At 44.7% G+C, this 21,317-nt stretch overlaps 2 protein-coding genes across 2 annotated transcripts in view; one reads left to right on the forward strand and one right to left on the reverse strand.

The window, feature by feature from the left end:
• Positions 1-11,901, reverse strand: part of SCTR (secretin receptor) — an 84,429-nt gene extending 72,528 nt beyond the window's left edge. Inside the window, exon 1 of the mRNA XM_040636868.1 lies at positions 11,800-11,901. Within this exon, the coding sequence (XP_040492802.1) occupies positions 11,800-11,901 (102 nt within the window). The remainder of the gene's footprint in view (positions 1-11,799) is intronic.
• An 80-nt stretch (positions 11,902-11,981) lies between these two features.
• CFAP221 (cilia and flagella associated protein 221) overlaps positions 11,982-21,317 on the forward strand; it is a 92,846-nt gene continuing 83,510 nt past the window's right edge. The window contains exons 1-3 of the mRNA XM_008686111.2: positions 11,982-12,045; positions 13,447-13,632; positions 15,779-15,879. Coding sequence (XP_008684333.2) covers positions 13,494-13,632; positions 15,779-15,879 — 240 coding nt within the window. The 5' untranslated portion in view covers positions 11,982-12,045; positions 13,447-13,493. The remainder of the gene's footprint in view (positions 12,046-13,446; positions 13,633-15,778; positions 15,880-21,317) is intronic.

Genomic DNA, 21,317 nt, shown 5'->3' on the forward strand with positions numbered 1-21,317 from the left:
ATCTCAGGATCATGGGAATGAGCCCCAGTCCAGCTTCATGCTCAGCGGGGAGTCTTCTTAGAACTCTCTCCCTCTCCCTCTGCCCCTTCCTCCACCCCCTCTCAAATACATAAATAAATCTAAATAAAAAAAAGTCTCTCCCAGAGTTGCAGTCAGACTGTGGCTAGGACCAGAGTGATCCTAAGATGCGCTTGTTCAAATGGCTGGGGCTGGAGCAGCTGGGGCTCCTCAGCTGTCCCCCGCTGTCTCTGTGTGCTTTCTCCACGTGGTCGCAGTGACAGGCAGCTCCCATGGTGGCTCATGATCCCAAAGGTGTGCACCCCAAGAAAGAGCAGGTGGAAACTGTATTGTGATTGATGACCCAGCCCTGGAAATGACCCAGGGCTGCTTCTGTTGCTTTGTATTGCCTTATTACCAGTCCATCTATCATAGTCGCTAACTCAGGAAAGGAACTGGTGAGCCCTGACACTCCCACAGCCAACTGGTTGGGGGGTGGGATGGGGGATCCCAAGATGGGCAGACAAACTGAAAGAAGAGCTCCTGGCTGAATTTGCCCACACTGTTGCTCAACAAACTCAGATAAACTCGTGGCAAGAGAGAAGCCAGTAACTCAAGAGACGAGGGTCTGGAAAAGAGAAAGGGAGAAATTTCTTTGGGGCCCCTGCCGCGGCAGGGAGGTGGCGGGCTCGAGCCTCCACAACCGATCTTCCCGGCCCCCACGATGTGTTGTGATTTGTTTGAGCCCAGGAGGAAACGGGTCAAGAAAGAATTCTTGAGATGTTTTCAGGGCAAAGGAGGTGGTTTTATTAAAGCACAGGGACCGGACCCGTGGGCAGAAAGAGCTGCTCTGGGATTGTGAGCAGCGATCCATTATGTACTTTTAAGTTGGGAGACAAAGAAAGTTTCCAAAAGGACTTTCATATGTTAAAGAAGACTTTACCGGATCCTGGAGGCCTGGCTCTTGTCAAGCTAAGGTTTTTTTCCTCTAGCAAGGCATTAACATTAAGACCGTCTGGAGTTCCTGGGGGAACGTCCTACTCTGCTTGTCTCAAGTATTTGTCAATGGGCTGCAGGTTATAAGGAAATTTAATTTCATCTACAATTATTTTGCCTTTGTTCTCCACATCAAGATGGACATCTAGAGTCTTATAGAGAGAGGTTGGCGGGGGGGAGGGGGATATGTGCAGGAGAGCTGGCAGAGAGCAGGTGGTCATGGGTGGGGGTTGATATGTGTTCAGCACACCATCATGGTGGGGAAGGGGATGTGTGGGGTGCGATCTTCTAGGCGTTCCATTGCTGTGAGGGCTTTTCTGCTCTGGTGGTTGGAATATTCCGGTCATTGCAAAATGTCTTGTCAATGCCTCAAGAAAGTTCGATAAGAAATAAGCACAATGGTTTTAAGTTAGAGCTGAGTTAAGGGGTCTTGACCGTTTTTGGTTATAACTGTTGGGGTCTATAGTTGAGCAAGAGGGCTCACTGAAGCCTGCCCAGGTTCAAGGGACGGCAGCATAGACTCAACCTCTTGATGAGAGAATTAACAGATTCTGGAAGACCATATGAAACCTTAAATACCATTATGGCCATTGTGGGGAAATACCATACTAGGCACCCTGCAAACTTCATTATAACCCCATGAGTGACGGAGAGGGCTCTCTCTCTCTCTCTCTTTTTAAGATTTATTTACAAATTTGGGGGGGGGGCAGAGGGAGAGAGAGAATCTCAGGCAGACTCCCTGCTCATTGTGGAGCCCAACGCAGGCCTCGATCCCATGATCCTGAGATCATGACCTGAGCTGAAATCAAGAATCAGACACTTAACCCACTGAACCACCCAAGCGCCCCATCTCTTTGATTTTGATAACTTTCTATCTGGGTCTTGATTCTAATCGTTTTCTCCTGGTACCCCTGCAGGTAGAGTGGGGCATACAAACCCAAGTCATGACCACCCCAAACGCCAGAAGTTCACGTTCTCATGACAGTAGTTTAGAAGTTACCCTGAGGATGGAAGACCCTCTATTTGGTTCCAGGGTAACTTGTTCTCCATTGGTTTCATATAGATATTCTCAACACCCCAGGGAGGCAGAATTCTGAAGGGCACCAGAACGTGTGACTCCAAACATGCCACTTCGGCATAAGGATTATCTTGAGCCAAAAGTGGTTGAGAACTAGGAGCCAGAGGAAAAGCTCTCTACCCACCCCACCCCGATGGCCTAATGAAAAAGCATAAATATGCCTTTTTGTAAAGGAAATTTACATGTATAAAGGAAATTTCCATTTGTTAAAAAAAAAGTCTGTACTAGGAAGAGAGTAACTCCCAAGACAACTCCTATCACCTGTGAGACACTTATCCGCATAACAAGACAAACCTTATCTATTCTCTCCTCCCCTTGCCATAACTTGCCTCCCTAGCCCAGAAGCCCCCCAAACCCCCTTTCCATTTGTGTAGCCTAAAATGGTGTATACACGTCAACCATCCGACCACCTCCTTGAGTCTCATTTCCCTGTGGAACTCCAGCGCACCTGCAGGTCATTACCACTGCTTTTGCTCTTGTCAATCTGACTTCTACCAGACGGATTTGCAAGCTTCAGCCATTGAACCCAGGAGGGTGGGGCTAAAAGATTGCTCCTCCCCTACGATACAATCCCCCAAAAGCTAAATTTTAAAAATCCCGGTGCCCAAAGGGAAAGAGATCTTTTCTCCTCTTCCTTCTCTGTTAGAATTTCCTTTAGAAAACTTGTAATTAGAAATCTCCGTTTCTTTGAGACGTATGCAAATCTTTTTAAAAGCGAAATGAGCCTATGGCCAGTTTTGCATCCGGAAATGTTTTTCTTGAAGGTGACGGATCCATCTCCATGAAATGGGGATATCGAGGCATGGCGGTGCCCCAGCTCTCTGTCACTGTGGGAGGTTAGCGCAGACATTTGGCTCCAAGTCATCATTTCCTGCTTGTCAAAAAGATATGAGAAGTTTTATTTTCCCTATGGATAAAGACTCTTAACTTGTGTGTAAGGGATTGCATGTGCCTGGCTCTATAAAAGGGTGAGATTTTTTTTTAAAGATTTTATTTATTTATTTGACAGAGAGATAGCCAGCAAGAGAGGGAACACAGCAGGGGAGTAGGAGAGGAAGAAGCAGGCTCCCAGGGGAGGAGCTTGACGTGGGACTCGATCCTGGAAGGCCGGGATCACGCCCTGAGCCGCAGGCAGACGGTTAACGACTAAACCACCCAGGCGCCCAAAAAGGATGAGATTTCCATTTGTCTTTGCCTTTCTTTTGCGGCTTGTCAGTGATGTGCCTCTCAGTCTGGTTTAGTGCTTAATAATAAAACTGATTCATTCTTTTCTTGATTTTGTGGAGAGGGTTCACCTGGTTGACTAGAGATTTTATTTTAAATTACTTCCCCAGCAAGAAATTAGGTTGGTTTTTTGCATTTTTCCAGGAGCAGTAAACACTTGTTAGAGAACTAATTAAGCACAATCATTCAATGAATATTCATTGAGTACCTACTCTGTTCCAGATGGTTGTGCGAGAATGATAGAGGCCTGGGGAAATTGCCCGTGGCAATCTCAGCCCCGTGCACAAAGCCTGTGGTGCTTTAATCGCACCCCATTCCCAGGAGGCCCAGCAAGGTGATGGAGGCTGGTAGTCAAGACTTTAGAGGCTTGTGTAACCACATAGTTAACAAACCAATTGGTGGGCTGACGTGAGCAACTACGGAATGTATGGTGGATGAGATTGTAAACTAGGATACACTTACGGGAGCTCGTACCAAGGGAGCAGACCAAACCTTGTGGGTTAATGTGTGAGGCTGAGCCGTATCAGTCACCATTCTCATAGGTAACATATATTTGAATATCAATAATTTTGTACGGTTCAATCTAGTAGACATCTGTTGGTGTGTCTGGCCGGCCTCCATTCCCCCTTCTTCTGGTACAAGGATTTCCCTTCCCCTCCCCCACTCTCAGACCTTGTGGCTTGGGTGGGGCTTTCACCAACAGCAGCCCAGGGGTGAGCACATGACCCAGACCTAGGCGAGGAGAGGCCGCACCACCAGCTAAACAAGGTAATTGGTTCAGGGGTGGGCACATGACTGATGCTGGACCAATAAGAGTGGCACAACCAAAACCTATGCCTTAGCATTATACTCAAGCTAGTAGCAAGATGGCAGCCCTCCCACATCATGGAGAGTCCTCGTTGGGATGAAGCCCACACGGAGTGGAGAACCGAGAGACCAAGAAAGACAAGATCCTAACACCATCCTCTGGCACCTAGATGCAGCTGTGACGGAAGCCTCTCTTGACAGAAGATAGATAGGTAGATGGATAAAATTTAAACTTTTTTTACTTTTGAATTCATTCCGTCACTTGTAATCTATTTCTGTCACTTAAATCCATTTCTGTCACCTGTAACAATTTCCCCTGGCATACACGTAAGGAAGGTTTCCTGGGAAAGTGACATTTGAGCAGCAGGGACTGGTTTGGGGGTAGGGGATGAGGAGAGCATTGGGAAGGAGTGAGGAGTTGGCTGATCCCGGGTGTCTGGGTTTAAGGCCTTCACCAAATGACCACACCAATGACACACACTTGCTTTGCCCCTTCAGCTGTTCAATAAACCAAACAAAGAGGTCTGTCCTTTCTTGAATGTGAGCTTTTCTGGAGCCGAGCTAATGTATTATTGATGAGCCATAAATAATGGGGCAAGCATGATTTCCTATTCAGTGCTGAAGTACAAAGGTATAACACTGACATTTTAATGAGGTTTTTATGGTCCAGGCTCACTGTTTACACTCTGGAAATGGGGGCTGGCTTTCTCAGGAAAGCAGTTTTTCCTTTACTTTTCTTATTTTCCTCCTCCATTTGTCAGCATCCTTTTAAATATTTATATGAAATATTATCATTTAAGCAGATCAAATAAAAGAGAGCAAATAAAACCATATCTGAAAGACAATGCTGCCAGTGTTCCCAAGGCCTTATCTCCACTGGAGGGAACAAAGAAAGATCAGGTGCACCCCGACCTCCCAGAGGCTCCCCACATTTCTGCCTGATTAGGCAGGTGGCTTGGCATACAGAAAAGAATGTAGGCAACAAACAAACCTGGATTCAAATCCTGACTTAGGCATCAATTCTCCATGTGACCTTGGGCAGTTACTTTAGTCCTCCAGGGCTAATATCCTCATCTGTGTAATGGGGCAAATAATACCGATCTTTCAGCATTATCACGAGGTTGAAAAAAAAAACAGTGCAATTAAATGGCCTGCACATACAAATTAAGATGCATTTGGCTCCCGATAACAGACAAACCACCTCAAATTGGCTGAAGTAGTGATAGGGATGAGTACTGGCTCACGTGACTGAGAGTCCAGAGACAGCATTATTCAGGGTGGACTCACGCATGTTTCAGGTTCTGTTTGCGCATGGTTCTCTTGGCTGGGCCCTCCCCTGAATGCGTAAGCTCAGGCTGGTAGCAAGAGGGCTACAGCAGTTCTGTCCCCTCCCGTCCACCGTCAATGCCAGAGAACAGAGAATGTGGTACTCCCTTAAGATGTTGACACTTCTCCATTGAGAGGTAGAGTCTGTTGGGGAAGAAGAATTTACTCTGCCTGTCGAGGTCCTTCTAGCTGGACTAGAAATCTAGTGGACATGAGACACATGAATGGGAGAAAGTCAAATTTAATGTCATACATTTGGGGGAATCCACATAGACAAGAAATTCCTAAGACAGGTGAAATAAGTGATATATGTCATTCTGAACTAAGGAGGAGGGGGTAGGAGTCTAGGACTTCAAAGGGAAGAAGAGCAATTCACAGGAAGATGAAAAGGAATCAATATTTGGTAAACAAATGTTTGCTGGGCCCCCCAAAATAAGGAGACATAGAGGACTTTGATCAAACAGGCCTTGCTGTGTCCCTCCCTGCATGCCATACCTAGTTCATAGTATAATGTAGTTGTTGATGGTGATAGCTCCCTTCCTGGGCCAATTCCTCTATCTACATTCTTTTCAGGCAGTTGGGGGGGGGCGGAAGGGGGATAAAGAGCTTTTCCTAGATCTGCTGGGTATTGATTGATTGCTTTTTAAATCAAAATAATCTTCATGCCAAAGTGGCCCATCTTGGAGTGGTCCGCCCCTACAAGTCTAAGTAAGGGCCAAGGGCAGGCCGCTTCAACCCTGAGATCAAGACCTGAGCTGAGATCAAGAGTTGGATGCTTAACCAACTGAGCCACCCAGGCGCCCCTACCTGAGTGGATCTGTGAATGACCTCAACCAATAGAATGGAAGTGGTCCTGAACAACTTTCAAGGCTAGGTCATAAGGCTAGCTTGTGCTTGACTCCCTCCTGGGACACTTGTCTTTGGAATCTAGTGACCATTTTGGGAGGAAGTCCAGACCATGTGTGGGTATTTTGGCCTAGAGCCTCATCTAGGCTCCTAGCTGGAAGCTTTAGCATCAATCGCCAAATGATGCCTTCTGACAATTCCACCTCCCAGCTTTTGGGTCTACAAGCCATCTCTGCTGTGCCCTGTCTGAATGTCCTTCCCACAAAAACCATGAACAAGTAAAGGATTAGAGTTCTAAGCTACAATGTTTTAGGTAATTTGTTATAGAGCAATATATAATGAATACAACATAAAATTTCTTAAAAATCCTACAAGACAAAAACCATTAACAGCAAAGTCAAACGACAAGCTAAGGAAACTTTTTGCAACAAAAGACTGTAATATTGAAAGTCTGTAATATAGAAAGAGCTCCAGTGACCCAATAAGAAAAAAATCAAGAACCAAATGGAAAATGAGTAAAGGACATAAACGTACAGAAGAGACAACATAAATGTCTTGTAAACATATGAAAGCATACTCACTTTTACTTATCATTAGAGAAATACAAAATAAAACCACAATGAAATGCTACTTTTCACCCACTGGTTTGGCAAAAACGTAAAGGTTTTATGATATATTCTGTTAGTGAGGCCATAAGGAAACCCGCACTTTGATACATTATAAATAGGAGTAAAAATTAAGAAAAGGCTATTGAGGGCAACCTGACAATAGTTATCAATATTACAAATGCACAGACCCTCTGACCTAACACTTCTACTTTGGGGACTTTTCCTATAGATACACTCACATGCATATGAATGAATGTATGTACAAGTTTGTAGAAATGGCATGTGCACTTATATAAATCATTACAACATTGTTTATATGGCAGAAGATCAGGAACAACCTAAATATTCAATAATAGCAAACTGATTACAGAAGTTACAGAATTTCAGGGCACCTGGGTGGCTCAGTTGTTAAGCGTCTGCCTTCGGCTCAGGGCCTGATCCCGGGATCCTGGGATTGAGCCCCACATCCCTGCGGAGCAGGGAGCCTGCTTCTTCCTCTCCCACTCCCCCTGCTTGTGTTCCCTCTCTTGCTGGCTGTCTCTCTCTCTCTGTCAAATAAATAAATAAAATCTTAAAAAAAAAAGAAGTTATGGAATTTCTGCATCCAGAAAAAACAACGAGGAGGGGAATGCCTGGCGGGCTCAGTCGGTACAGCATGTAACTCTTGATCTCGGGGTTGTAAGTCCAAGCCCCATGCCGGATGTAGAGATTACTTTAAAAAATAAAATAAAATCTTTAAAAAAAAAAAGAATGAGGAGGTACTTCATGCACAGATATGGAATGATCTCCCAGATGTATTTCTAAGTAGAAGAAGAGGAAACAGAAGGGTGAGCTATTTGGGCTTTTATTTTTTATTTAGTTATTTTTAAAAATTTATTTATTTATTTTTAGAGGTTTGGGGGCAGAGGGAGAGAGAGAGAGAGAGAGAGAATCTCAGGCAGACTCCCTGCTGAGCATGGAGCCCAACATTGGACTCGATCTTATGACCCTGAGATCATGACCTGAGCCAAAATCAAGAGTCAGGCACTTAACAAATGGAGCCACCCAAGTGCCCCTATTTGGGCTTTTAAACAGGGGCTGAACTTATAAATGCAAGCATACATATAATTGCTTGTGTGTGTATAACGTATAAAGATAAATAAGAATCCGGTGGGCGCCTGAGGGGCTCATTTGGTCAAGAGTCCAACATTTGGCTGGGCTCCACACTCAGCAGGGGTCTGCTTGAGATTCTCTCTCTCCCTCTGCCCCTCGCCCTGCTCACATGTGTGCGCACACTCTCTCTCTCTTTCAAAATAAATAAATAAATCTTTAAAAAAAAGAATCTGGTAACATGGGTTACCTCCGGGAAAGGAAACCTGATGACTTAAGGACAGGGGTAGGAGGGAGATTTTTTACTTCTCAGATTTTGAACCATATGAATAAATTGCCACATTCCAAGCATATATATATATACACACACATACATATATATATGTATCTATATATATATAAATTTAGATCTCACTTGGTACAACTCATTAATGACTTTATCCTTTTTTTTTTTAATGACTTTATCCTACAAATATCTTGGAAGTCCTACCATGTACCAGGCAGTGTGTAAATTGTTGAGTATACAGCGGGGAACAAGTCAGCCTTTACTGAACTGATAGTCCAGGAAGACAGACATGGAGAGGTAAGCCCATTGGTCTAGAACCACATTCTGCAGTAAGTGCATTGAAGGGACAGCACCCAATGCTGGGAGAGAAGGTGGTGGGGTAGGATCTGATGTAGAAAAGGAAGCCAGGGAAAGCCCCTCTAAAGAAGAGATCCTTAGGCTGAGTAGAAATTAGCCAAGATTCCGGTTATTTATCACCGTGCTGTATCTATTCCAAAGCTTGCAGGCTGGAAACAACAACCATTTTATTATTTCTCATGACTGTTGGGGTCAGAAATTCAGGCCGGACTGAACTGGGCAGTTAAAGCAGTCACAGACCCACCCGCATTCAACGGGAGGGCACAGGGACCTCATGAGAGGAGCGTCAGGATTTTCAGCCAGCCTTAACCCACCACACCAGGCAACGGGGATGTGGTGAGCTGGAGCACAGGGAGGGGTGCAGTAAGGAGCAGGTGGAGAGAGGAGGCCATAAGTAACGTCCTGTAGAGCCTTGCAAGTTGTGTTAAGGATTTTACATTTTCTTTCCTGTACAATGTGAAGACACCGACGAGTTTTAAGCAAGGAAATTAAGCATTCTCCTGTGCTTCTGAAGCTGACGCTTATAATTTATAGCTTCTATGCCTGTTTTCATACCTATTTCATTGACTTAGTTTGGCAGAGGCTGGGACACCTTTCTATTCCGCTTACTGCAAACCCTCAGCAAAATAAATGGGACATACATAAATGAATTCGTTAAATAATTGATCATGGGAAACAGCTGTAATTGTAGGGCATCATCGGTTTAGTGATTCTCAAACTTTACTGTGTCTGTGAATCTCTGGGGGATCTTATTAATATGTAGGTTCTGATTCAGTAGGTCTGGGGTGACCTGAAATTCTGCATTTCTGGCAAACTCCTGTGCTACAGTTCCCACTTGGAGTAGTGAGTGTTTAGAAATCATCATATGTCAGCGGCGCCTGGGTGGCTCAGTTGGTTGAGTGTCTGCCTTTGGCTCAGGTCAGGATCCCAGGGTCCTGGGATGGAGCCCTGCATTAGGCTCCCTGCTCAGGGGGGAGCCTGCTTCTCCCTCTGCCCTACCCCTTCCCTCTGCCCCTCACCGTCCCTTCCCCCAGCTCACTCTCTCTCTCTCAAATAAATAAATAAAATCTTAAAATAAAAAAAAAGAAATCATTGTATGTCAAAATGCTCTCAGTGGAAAGAAAGAGATAATGGGATGCAGGTACCAGGCAAGCAGAGGTGAGATGATGTCATCCAGGTCCAGAACCTTCTTCCTGTCTCCTGGCTCTGCTAATTCTGCTCACCAGCTTCGCTTTCATGCTCAGGCTCGTGCTGGCCTCTGATGACTGCTGGACTTCCAAGGAATCACTGCAATGTCCAAAAAAAGACAGATACTGTATTTATGTGTGTCTCTTTCTTAGGAGAGAGGAAGCCTTTTCCAGAGTTCCCCCAGAAGTCTTTCCCTAATGTCTCTGTTGGCAAAAGGATGGGGGTTCTGTGACTGGCGTAGACTAATCAGCATCGACTGCTAGAAGTGGGGATCTGGGGAACTGGGACTGGGGAGGAGCCTGAGCAAAGCTGGAAGATGGGAGTAGAAAACCAGCAGTGTCCACTACACTGTAATATGCAATTTGGTGAATTGTACAGAGACCTACATATTATATCTATATTCTTATCTATGTATCTATTTTATGTCTATCTTTACATATAAAAGTAGGGAATTCGGCACTGTTTCTAAGGAAAAAATTTTAAGACAAATTAAAAAGTGTTACCCAATACCCGTCCACAAGTGTACAAAAGAAAGCATTTGATGATTTAAGCTGGAGTGGAAAGGTCTGGGGCTGTGGGAAACAAAGTACTTGTACTAAAATCTACAACCTTGTTGGGGCAACAAAACAGAAAGAACTAAAACAACCTACTATATAAGCAAATAGATTTTTTTTTTCACCCACATGGCCAACAGTTATTGGGTAATCACTAGAAACAAAGATCTGTGTCAAGAGCTGTGGGAGATCCAAAGATAAGGCACAGTCTCCTCCCGATAAGAATTTCACAGTTTAAGAAGCACAAGTAATGATGGGTGCCACATATAAAAAGATAAGTGCCAAAAAAGATGCTAGAACAAAGTGTATGGAACCCAGAGTAGGGAAACAGTCCTTCTGACTCCAAGGGCTATGGGGAGGGTAGAAGATATCTCCAGACTGGCCTTGAAAGATGGGGAGATTTTTAATCAGTAATCATGGCAGCGAGGAAGGATTGGAGACTAGGAAGATGGGAAAAATGAATATTCCCAGTGTGTGTGTGTGTGGGGGGGACCACATACAGCACAAATGATGTGGGTGTGGGGATTCCTACTATAATTTCTTATCAACATGAAGCCATAAATAATATCTAGCGAGTGTCAAGGCATACAATGAAAAAATGAGACAGAGACAACTCCTGGGAAGAGAGAAGCTTGAACCATCTGTGTAAGGAATAATGCCCATGCATGAGCAGGGTGGAATCGACAGGGCAGGAAGTCTGGGGAGCAAGTCCAGGTTTATGGTTTATAACTCCTAAATATCAGAACAGAAACAATTTCTTCAGTGCATAACTTGCAACAACAACAAAAAGATATGGAGGGAGCATCTGTCATTAAAAGACACCTAAATATCAGTCTATTGTAATGTGTGAGTTTTATCTGAATTCTGTTTCGCACTGGCAACTCTAAACATGACATTTGTGGGGCAATTGAGTATTGGGTATTTGAAGATATTAAATTACTTTAATTTTTTAAGGCACTGGCACTGATGTTATGTTTTTAAAGAGTTTTTATCTTTTGGAGGTATATTCTGAAATATTTATGGATGAAATGATGCCTGGGATTTTCTTCAAAATAATACAGGGAGTAGGGGAAATGTATAGACGAAACAAGACTGCCCGTGATTTGAACACGGTTACAGATAGGTGTTGAAGGTTCATCATACTATTCCGCCTACCTTCGTATATGTTTGAAATTTACCACAACAGAAAACGTAAAACAAACTATACTGAAGTATTAAGTAATTCCTTGAATCAAGGTCGGGAAGTTCCGCCCACTGAGCTGGGGAGGCCCCGCCCCTTTCCGCCTGCCGCTTTCCCGCCTTCTGCTCTCGGCAGGTTCCAGTGTATAGTGTCTCCCGAACTTTCTCACTTCCCCTCGGGAATCCATGGCCCTCGCACCTCATAAGTCACTCTCTCTGTTCTTCCCCAGGCCCTATAGACTGCTCCGAGTCCCCAGAACTCACCTCGAGCCGCTGCCCGGCTCCCCCCGCCCCACGTCCCTGGGGAGTTTGGTCGCGTCCGGCCGCAGACCGCCCCCCTCCCCGGGAGCGCGTCCGCGTCGTCATGGCGACGTTCCGAGCAGAAGCCGGCGCAGGCGCCGGCCGAATACCCAATCCCGGAACCATCTCCTGTGTGAGCCGCCTAGGACCTGGGGCCAGGCGTGGCCCCCGTGGGCCGCCGCGGAGCTGCTAAGGCAGCCTGAACCCCGGGTGGGTGTCCCGCCGCAAGTCAGCCTGGGCTGGGGTCAGAGGAGAGGTCGGACCTAAAGGGTTAAGTGAGGATTGGGGGTGGTGCGTGGGTCTGGGGTCCACCCCTGACCCTAGCAGGAGAGGGAGTCAAGGGGCGCCGAGGGGAGCAGGCGTTTGGCTAGGGTGAGGATGGGGCGAGGGGACCAAGGATGGGGGTGTGTGAAAAGAGACAAGGTTCACCCCGGAGTGAGTGAACTGGAGTAGGAGCTCTCGTGAAAATGGCTTCGCCCTCGTTTGGCAGGAAACTTGAGGGAGCCGAGGAGAGGGAGCTGGAAAGTGAACTTGAGGCAGGAGTTGAAGGGATGGGGGGGAAGGGGGTGGTGGAGGCTGTGCTGAGGCGTGGGGAGTCTTCAGAGCCGCCAGTGAGAGGAGGGGGGAGGTAAGGGGAAAGGAGAAACTTTCAGAAAATGATTATTAAACATTTTCTTCAGTGTAGTCAGTGTATTTTGCTTACGTTGTGGATTGTGGGAAATCTAAAGCTATGAGCCTTCTCCAGAAAAAAACAAAAAACAAGCACATAAAGATCCACATATGATTTTGCATTCAATCTCAGAGGCATCGCAGAGCAGCCCCCCAAGCATGTACAAGGATCCCAAATTTAGAGACTTAGCTGTAGAAGATAGTAAGATGCATAGGCTTTGTAAAGTGCTGTGTACAAGGCTATAAATCATTAATACCCAATGGGTAGTAGGGGCCCTAATTGCTAAAGACCGTTGAAGGGTGTTGGGGTCAGTGTGGACTTTATATGAAGAGGGTGGAACTTAACATGAATGTAAAGGAAAAGCAAGTGTGACAAAGGGTCCCCAGGAACCAGGACCCTAGATCCTACAGCAGAGCTCCTAGGAATGCCCTCTGGGTGCTGGAGGAGGTCCACTGTTTACTCCACCTCCTCATCACCCCAGAGACGGGCCCAGGAAGGTGGCCCAAGAATGCCAGTGTCTCCAAATGTTAAAGGGTTTCATGGTCTCATGCAACTAAGAGACCGATTTGGAGAAATCTCAGAAGAGGCCTGTTTAACTCTTTACTTCAACTTTTTCCAATTTTGATTGTGAGCACCTTTATTTCCCCATTCAGGTGCCCCTCCTAATAGCTCAAAAGCATCTCAAGCACCACATTTTGGGGAAAGCTCTTGAGAAGAGAAAATTAAGGACCACGGAAGGGTTTTGAGCAATGGCATGATACTGGGTTGTGATGTGTGACACAAGATTAATGGGATGTCCCTGTGTGGGAATGGAGTGGCTAGGAGAGGCTGGGAGGCAGGGAGGGCCTGGTCCACAGGAAACCACACACAGAGGTACGTTGTCAAAGATTGAGAAAAAGATATGTGTGTGGTTTCTCATACTACTACTGGTTTTTTCCCAGGAAATGACCTTTGGCTCTAAAAAGAAGACTCGATTTTTCATGATAAAATGGCAGTGGTGAAAACCCCCAGCAGAGAACTAAGCAATGCCGAAGAACCATTTACGGACACATCCCCCCTCCTTTTGAAGAGCCTTGTGGAGGAGCCCAAGAAAAGAAGAGCAGTACCTAATCACCTTCTAGAATCAAGTAAGTGAGTAGAAAAGAGATCTGCTTTACAATTTACATCTTGCCACAGGATCCAAGGTCCAGAAAGCATAATGGGATTTTTGGTGCTGATTTCTCTATATTGTTTTATAGGCTCACAATAGCTTTTATTATTAAGAACAATGGTTCTATTTAGGTCCATCCACTCACGTGATAGATTCTTGTGGTGTAAATGAGTCACCAAGTTCTGTTGCTTCTACTTCCTTGATTACCTGTCTGTCGTCTTCCCCCCCCACCCTCCCCGTGCCTGACCACCCTTCACACCCCGTCAGTTTCCTTTGTGCAGTCATGGCTGGCCCTGTCCCTATCCTGCTCAGACACTCTCAGCAGTTCCCTTGCGAGAGCTGCAGTTCCTTCACTTGGCACTTGGCCCCCTCTGCTGTGGATGCCAGCCTGCCCACCCAGCTCCATCCCCATGCTGCGCACCCCTCATCCCCAGCTCCAACCACACCGTTACTCCTGCTCCTTTAAGACCACATGCACTTTATATCTTCTTGCCTTTTTCCATGCCTGTCCCTTCCCTGCCCTGCACGTGGAAAGCCTAGTAAAATCCTGTAGCTAGTATGTAAGAGGCTAATCATTTTGCCTACATTATTCTCACTTAATCCACACAACATCAACGTTCTGTTTTTATCTTACTGGTGGGGAAGTTGAGGCTCAGAGAGGTCAAAGGAATTCCCCAACCTGGCCCAGCTGGGTGGAGAGGTGGTGTTCAGTCATGGTAGCCCAGTCTCCAGCTCTCTACCATCACACTAGTGAGGCTGTTCCTTCATCATTCAAGGCCCCTCGCAAATGCTGGGAATGTAGTATTTTGGTGTGGCTTTTTCGTCCCTGTAGAACTTACTAAGTGCAAATTAGTGTACTCAACTATTTCTGAGCATTAACAGAAAAATACCTGTTTTAGGTCAGTTGTGCGGCTCTAAAAACAAAAGTAAAATGTTCAGCATTTAAAAAATTTACCAAGTAATGTTCAGTACTTACAAAATAACCTACAGAGATCGCCCATCCCCCCCCCCCCAAACACCACCCTGACCCCATTCCAGCCCTTTGGTTCAGCCCAAAGCTGATGGTAGTGTCAGCTCACCTGGTAAGGAGCAAGAGCCCAGTCGTTTCCTATGCGCTCCAGGTGTTTACAAGAATCACAGTGAGCTAAGCAATGGGGGAGGGTGTCTGTGGCTCCCAGGCTTGGGGAAGAGCCAAAGGTGAAAGCCACCATTTGTAAGAAACTGAACAGTGCATTCGTATTGAGGGAGGCAGTTTAGTGGTTGGAATCAGACAGACCTGGGTTTGATTTTTAACTACCAGCTGTGGGCAAGTTGTTCAATCTTGTTGAGTCTCACCTGCACAATGGAAATAATACCCACTGCGTAGGGCTGGAGTGAGGATGACGAACGAAGGCCGAGTGTAAGCGCCAACGGCACAGAGACAGTTGTGTGGTGGGTTCTCGGTGCCTCCTCTACATGTCTCAGCTCCTGCCTCCTAAAGAGCTGGGAAGAGTTTTGTAGACCTGGACACTTTTGTGAGATCAGCTGTTTCAACCTTGTTCTCAAAACTGGAAGAAGAAGAAGAAAAAAAGACATTCACATTATGCTAATAGCCGTTTGAGACTTTACTGTCCAGAGCGATAATTATTCAGAGCTTTACGATTATTCTATCACGTTGTAATTCTATTCGGAGGAAATCCAGTGATAACAGGTTAATACCCAGTAATGAAACTAAACGCTCGGTGTTTGGATTCTTTGAACTGTGTGTTCATTACGTAATAAGTCATCTCGGTGTTATACAGAGCCACAAAGGTAGGGTGCATGCTCTCGCAAGCTCGTGTTTTATTATGAAGACTTGGACAAAACGTGAAGAGCAGATTATTTTAGTGGGTAATAAACAATACATGTGAATTTGTATTGTGATGATAATATCTCCCAAACGATGTGTAAAAATAGAGGGCGAAGCAGTACAGTTCATTGGAGTAGATCATTAATCTTGTTGACAGCCGTATCCTCTGTCTGAAGCTTTCATAGGCTTAAAATATCCTAAATTAAAGAGAGCCCACATTAATAGGATCTTCATTTATTTAATATTTTCTTTTATGTCTCCTCTCATGGTGTACTTCTCTACATTGTTTTTATAGAGGTTTATGCAGCAGTCCTGAATAATAAGGTCATACAGGCAAAACCTGGCATATTGCATTTTGGAGGCTATGAAGTAGAAAAACAACACCAACAGATTCTGGTAGGTGTTTTTTAAGTGGGATAATTAATCACAGTAATGAAATGACACGAATGTTCTGCATTTATATTACTCATTCATTTAAAGAGCAGCAGCATCGGCAGAAGCACAGATGTGAGTTGGGTCAGAAAGGTGGTTCTAGGATGAGAAATTTTAAAGCTGCACCAGTGTCCTTGGACAAGCTACTCGCCCCCTGCCAAAGGCTCCTCCTGGCATTCTTTCCAAACAGGTGTCATTGCGGACTGACTCTTGGGGGCTAACAACCATGCTTGCTGTCTCACAGTGATCGTGTCTCACGTGACTCAATTTTGTCCTTATACTAGCTCTGTGGAAGTTGTACTGTTATTCTTATTATGTAGATGAGGAAACCAGGATTCCAGAAGGTTCAATAATGGCTCAAGAACACACAGCTAGTAAGTGATAGAGACCGGCTTGGACTCTTAAGCTGCCTTCTTCCAAATCAGTGCCCACTTGCTCCACGCCTACACAAAGGGAGGGGGGTATCCCTTTCCTAGAAGGCTTCAGTGAGCGTTCCATTTCACCTGCTCGGGTCTGATGCCCATGCCTAAATCAGCCATTCTGGCCAGAGAGATTCTAGCCAGGTCTGGGTGGCAAGGGTCAGTTCCACTGGACAGGCGCCAAAAGGCACAGTTGAAAGGATGGATTGCAGTCCAGCACAGAGTCTCCTGGGTCCCCTTCATTGACCTGCATGTTCAGACTGGGTGGGCTTGGGGTGACTACAGCATTCCTAACTCCTATGCTTATAGGGACCTGAACAAGTTTTTTTTTTAAAGAGAGGAAGTGCGGAGGGACGGAGAGAGAGAGAGAGAGAATCTTAAGCAGGCTCCACACCCAGCCCATAGCCTGACACAGGGCTCGACCTCACAACCCTGAGATCATGACCTGAGCTGAAATCAAGAGTCAGACACTTAATCGACTGAGCCATCCAGGCGCCCTGGGACCTAAACATTTAAGTCGGCTCTACAACCTCAGTGATCTCACATCGATCCCCTTAAGTCAAAACTGAGCAGGACATCTCGGAACTACTCCCCCTGGGCTTTGGATCTGAGCAAAATGACCTCTGTGCATGGTTGGAGTGGGGCAGAGGAAGAGCCCTCTGAGTCCTTCCCGTGAGCCCTCTGAGCCTCTGGCATTGTACACGACGTTCCCCACCTCTGGCTCTGTCGCCAGCCACCACAAGAGTCTCTACTTTTAGATGTAATGCATTCTTAGAAGCCATGTCTCAAAGTGGATCATTTTAAGAAAGAATTGCAACTATTGTGTTAGATGGCTCAGAGCAAGGGGAAGCAGCTGGCAAATGTTGAAGCTGTCAGGAAGTGAAGTTAGGTTTCTGTCAGGCAGTCTCCAACAAACAGAGGACGCCGTTTCCCTGCGTTCTAGTGCATCGAAGTTGGTAGAGCGAGAATAAACCCAGAGAGAAACCTGTTAGGTGCCAAGGGTTTCCCCTCAGGAAAAGGATTAGGATTTAAAATGGTGATTAGCATTAGCCATCATGGAAATTCAAATCAAAACCACACTGAGATACCACCTTAGTCCAGTTAGAGTGGCAAAAATTGACAAGGCAAGAAACAACAATTCCTGGAGAGAATGTGGAGAAAGGGGATCCCTCCTACATTGTTGGTGGGAATGCAAGTTGGTACAGCCACTCTGGAAAACAGTGTGGAGGTCCCTTAAAAAGTTAAAAATTGAGCTACCCTATGATCCAGCCATTGCACTACTGGGTGTTTACCCCAAAGATACAGACATAGTGAAGAGAAGGGCCATATGCACCCCAATGTTCATAGCAGCAATGTCCACAATAGCTAAATCGTGGAAGGAACCGAGATGCCCTTCAACAGATGTGACCGGATTAAGAAGTTGTGGTCCATATATACAATGGAATATTACTCAGCTATCAAAAAGAACGAGTTCTCAACATTTGCTGCAACATGGACGGCACTGGAGGAGATAATGCTAAGTGAAATAAGTCAAGGAGAGAAAGACAATTATCATATGATTTCTCTCATCTATGGAACATAAGAACTAGGAAGATCGGTAGGGGAAGAAAGGGATAAAGAAAGGGGGGTAATCAGAAGGGGGAATGAAGCATGGGAGACTATGGACTCTGAGAAACAAACTGAGGGCTTCAGAGGGGAGGGGGTGGGGGAATGGGATAGACTGGTGATGGGTAGTAAGGAGGGCACATATTGCATGGTACACTGGGTGTTATACGCAACTAATGAATCATCGAACTTTACATCAAAAACCAGGGATGTACTGTATGGTGACTAACATAATATAATTTAAAAAATTAAAAAAAATAAAAAAATAAAATGGTGATTAGGAAATCCACCCATCAACCTACAAAGATTGCATTTCTTAGAACACGGTGTCAAAGACCAAGGTTAATAAGTGGTTTTGGAGCTTACTTTTCCTGGTATTAGGTTTGCTGTCTCGGTGGTAATAGGGTAGATCTAAAATAATTATCTTTCATGATTGCTCATTGTTTATAATAAATAATGAATATAATGAATAAACAATTCACTTCCCACTCCCTAGCTCCTTTGCTGTCCTTGTTCTCCCACCCAGTCTACTCCTACCCTGGGCAACCTCTCGTCTGCTTTCTGTTGGTATAGATGGAACTGTTCTGGACAGTTCATGTAAATAGAATCCTATAACATGTAGTCTTTTGAGACTGGCTTCTTTCATTTAGCATAATGTTTTCCGGACTCATCCCCCTTGTAGCATCTATCAGTACTTCATTCCTTTTTGGGACTGAATACCATTCCATTGTATGGTTCTACCACGTTTTGTTTATCCATTCATCAGTTGATGGACATTTGGGTGTCAACTCTGAGGCTATTATGAATAACACCGTTATGAATATTCGTGTGTGTTTTTTTGTGTGGATATATTTTCAGTTCCCTCGGATATAACCAAGGAGTAGAAATGTTGGGTTGTATGGTATGTTAGTTTTCTGTGGCTGCTATAACAAGTAACCACAAATTGAGGATCTTAAAAAAACAGAAATTTATTCTGGAGGACAGAGTCCAAAATTAAGGTGTCGGCAGAGCTGTGCTCCCTCCGGAGGCTCTTGGGGGAGAATCTTGTTTCGCCTCTGGCAGCTTTTGGCAGGTATTTCTTGGCTTGTGGCTACATAACTCCCATCTCTACCTCTACCTTCACATGGCCTTCTCTGACTCTATGTCTTCTCCTCTTCTCTTAAAAGGATACATCACTGGACTAAGGCCAACCTGGGTAATTCAGGAACACCCCATCTCAAGGTCCTTAGCTTAATAACATCTGCAATGATCCTTTTCCCAAATAAGGTCACATTCACAGGTTCCAGGTATTAGAATGTGAACATACCTTCTTGAGGCCACCATTCAACTCACTGGGTTTTTTTGTTTTGTTTTGTTTTGTTTTAAAGGAGATAGAAGCTTATTGAATACACCACAAAGGAGTGGCAGGCAGGACAGCAGAGGAGAGGCTGTTTTATTTTATCATGATTTTATTTGTATTTTTTTATTTCCATGTTTTATTTGCATTTCCCTAATAAGTAATGATGTTGAACATCTTTAGACCAGGAGCTTACTGGTCATGATATTAAAAAAAGCTTATGGGGGCTTCTGGCTGGCTCAGTCAGTAGGGCATGTGACTCTTGATCTTGGGGTTGTAGGTTCGAGCCCCACAAAAATTTTTATTTACTTAAAAATAAAATCTTAAAAAAAAATAGCTTGTGGAGGAGAAGCCACTTGAGATAGCCCAAAAGGAGAGAGAAATGGGAAGAAGATATTCAGGGCATAAAGGAAGACATTGAGAGAGGTCCAGGGTGCATGCTGCATATTTGGACACAGGTGTACAATCTGATTTACCTGGATTGTAGGGTTTGGGGAGGGAGATAAAAGCTTCATTCTTTTGAAGAACAGAGACCATCTCTTTGGTACAGCACAATGCCTAACACATAGAAGGCACTCAATAAACACTTTGAATGACATCGAATTCAATTCATTGGAAGAGAGTGACTTGGTGAAGACTCACTCACTCCAAGTAAATACAGTGTAAAGTCTAAATAATCATACTGCTTCTATCAGACATTAAAACAAACAGGCATAGATAAAAATACAAAATGATCTCATCTTAATAACATTCTGGGAGATCTTGGGAGGGCCAGCCTTCTGTTTCTACCAGCAAAGTTAAGCGGAAGACTAAGGCAATTACCTTGAGATATTGCCAAACAAGGGGGAAAAACCAACTCTGCTTTTATCTTGGTTTTGCTACAGGAAACTATGCAAATTGCCCAAGAATGGAATGATTGAATGTGGGTTTAAAACCACAATAAATTGTTCATTAACATTTGAGATTGATCTCGATCTGGTTAAAGGATTTAAAGCATTTTACTTGGTTTCATAGTGAGATCAATGCTTTGACTTACTTTAAAATTTGAGAGAATGGTTCCCAGGTTTCTCAAAACAAAGACCTCTTAAATTCTTTTTTTCCCTCTGCAGAAAGATTTTGTTTGTCTGGAAAACTATACTTTTTAAGTAAATAATTAGTCAGGTTTCTCATGAGACAACCAGTGTTGATGTTGCCAGCCCAAAACAAAGCTGTTAGCCCATACAGCCTCAGCTCACATAAATTAACAGTTCCTTTAGGCTTTCTGAAATAATGATATTAGTTTTCAGTTCCCTATTGCAGCCTTTAACACCCCCCCATATAACCAAATAATATATCTTTTATTATCATAAGTGGGATCTATGTTGTTTAATTCTTTTTAAAAATTTTTTCTGATGATTAATCTATGCATTTTAGAGAGAGTGTGTATTCACACAATACAGTCTGGTTGGGGGGAGGGACAGAAGGAGAGGAGAAGAGAACCCCCAAGCAGACTCCCCGCTGAATGCGGGGCCAGATGTGTGGCTTGATCCCAGGACTCCGAGGTCATGACCTGAGCCACGATCGAGAGTCGGAAGCTCAACCAACTGAGCTGCCCAGGCACCCCTTTAATATATTTATATTTATATTTATTTATTTAGAGTGCACAAGTGTGGGGTAGGGGGTGGGGAGGAGGCAGAGGGAGAGGGAGAGCGAGAATCTTGAGCAGACTCCATGCCCAGTGTGGAGCCCAACACGGGGCTTTCGATCTCACAACCCCAAGATCATGACCTGAGCTGAAATCAAGAGTCAGATGTTCAACTGACTGAGCCACTCAGGCACCCCCCCATGTTGTTTAACTCTTTAAGAAATTAATTCAGTATTTTCTTATTGGTAATTTTTTATTCATTTTACAATGTAGATATTATCTACTGAATTCCAGTGCTCATCCTTCACAGACACATGAGTAGTAGGCATGTTTGAATTTGCTCTGCCACACTCAGGTTGGGGGAAGCATCAGGTTTCTCCTTCTCTCTTTCTCTCTCTCTCTCTCTCTCTCTCTCTCT

Source organism: Ursus maritimus, unplaced genomic scaffold (assembly GCF_017311325.1).
Source record: "Ursus maritimus isolate PB19 unplaced genomic scaffold, ASM1731132v1 scaffold_1, whole genome shotgun sequence".
Taxonomy (NCBI): Eukaryota; Metazoa; Chordata; class Mammalia; order Carnivora; family Ursidae; genus Ursus; species Ursus maritimus.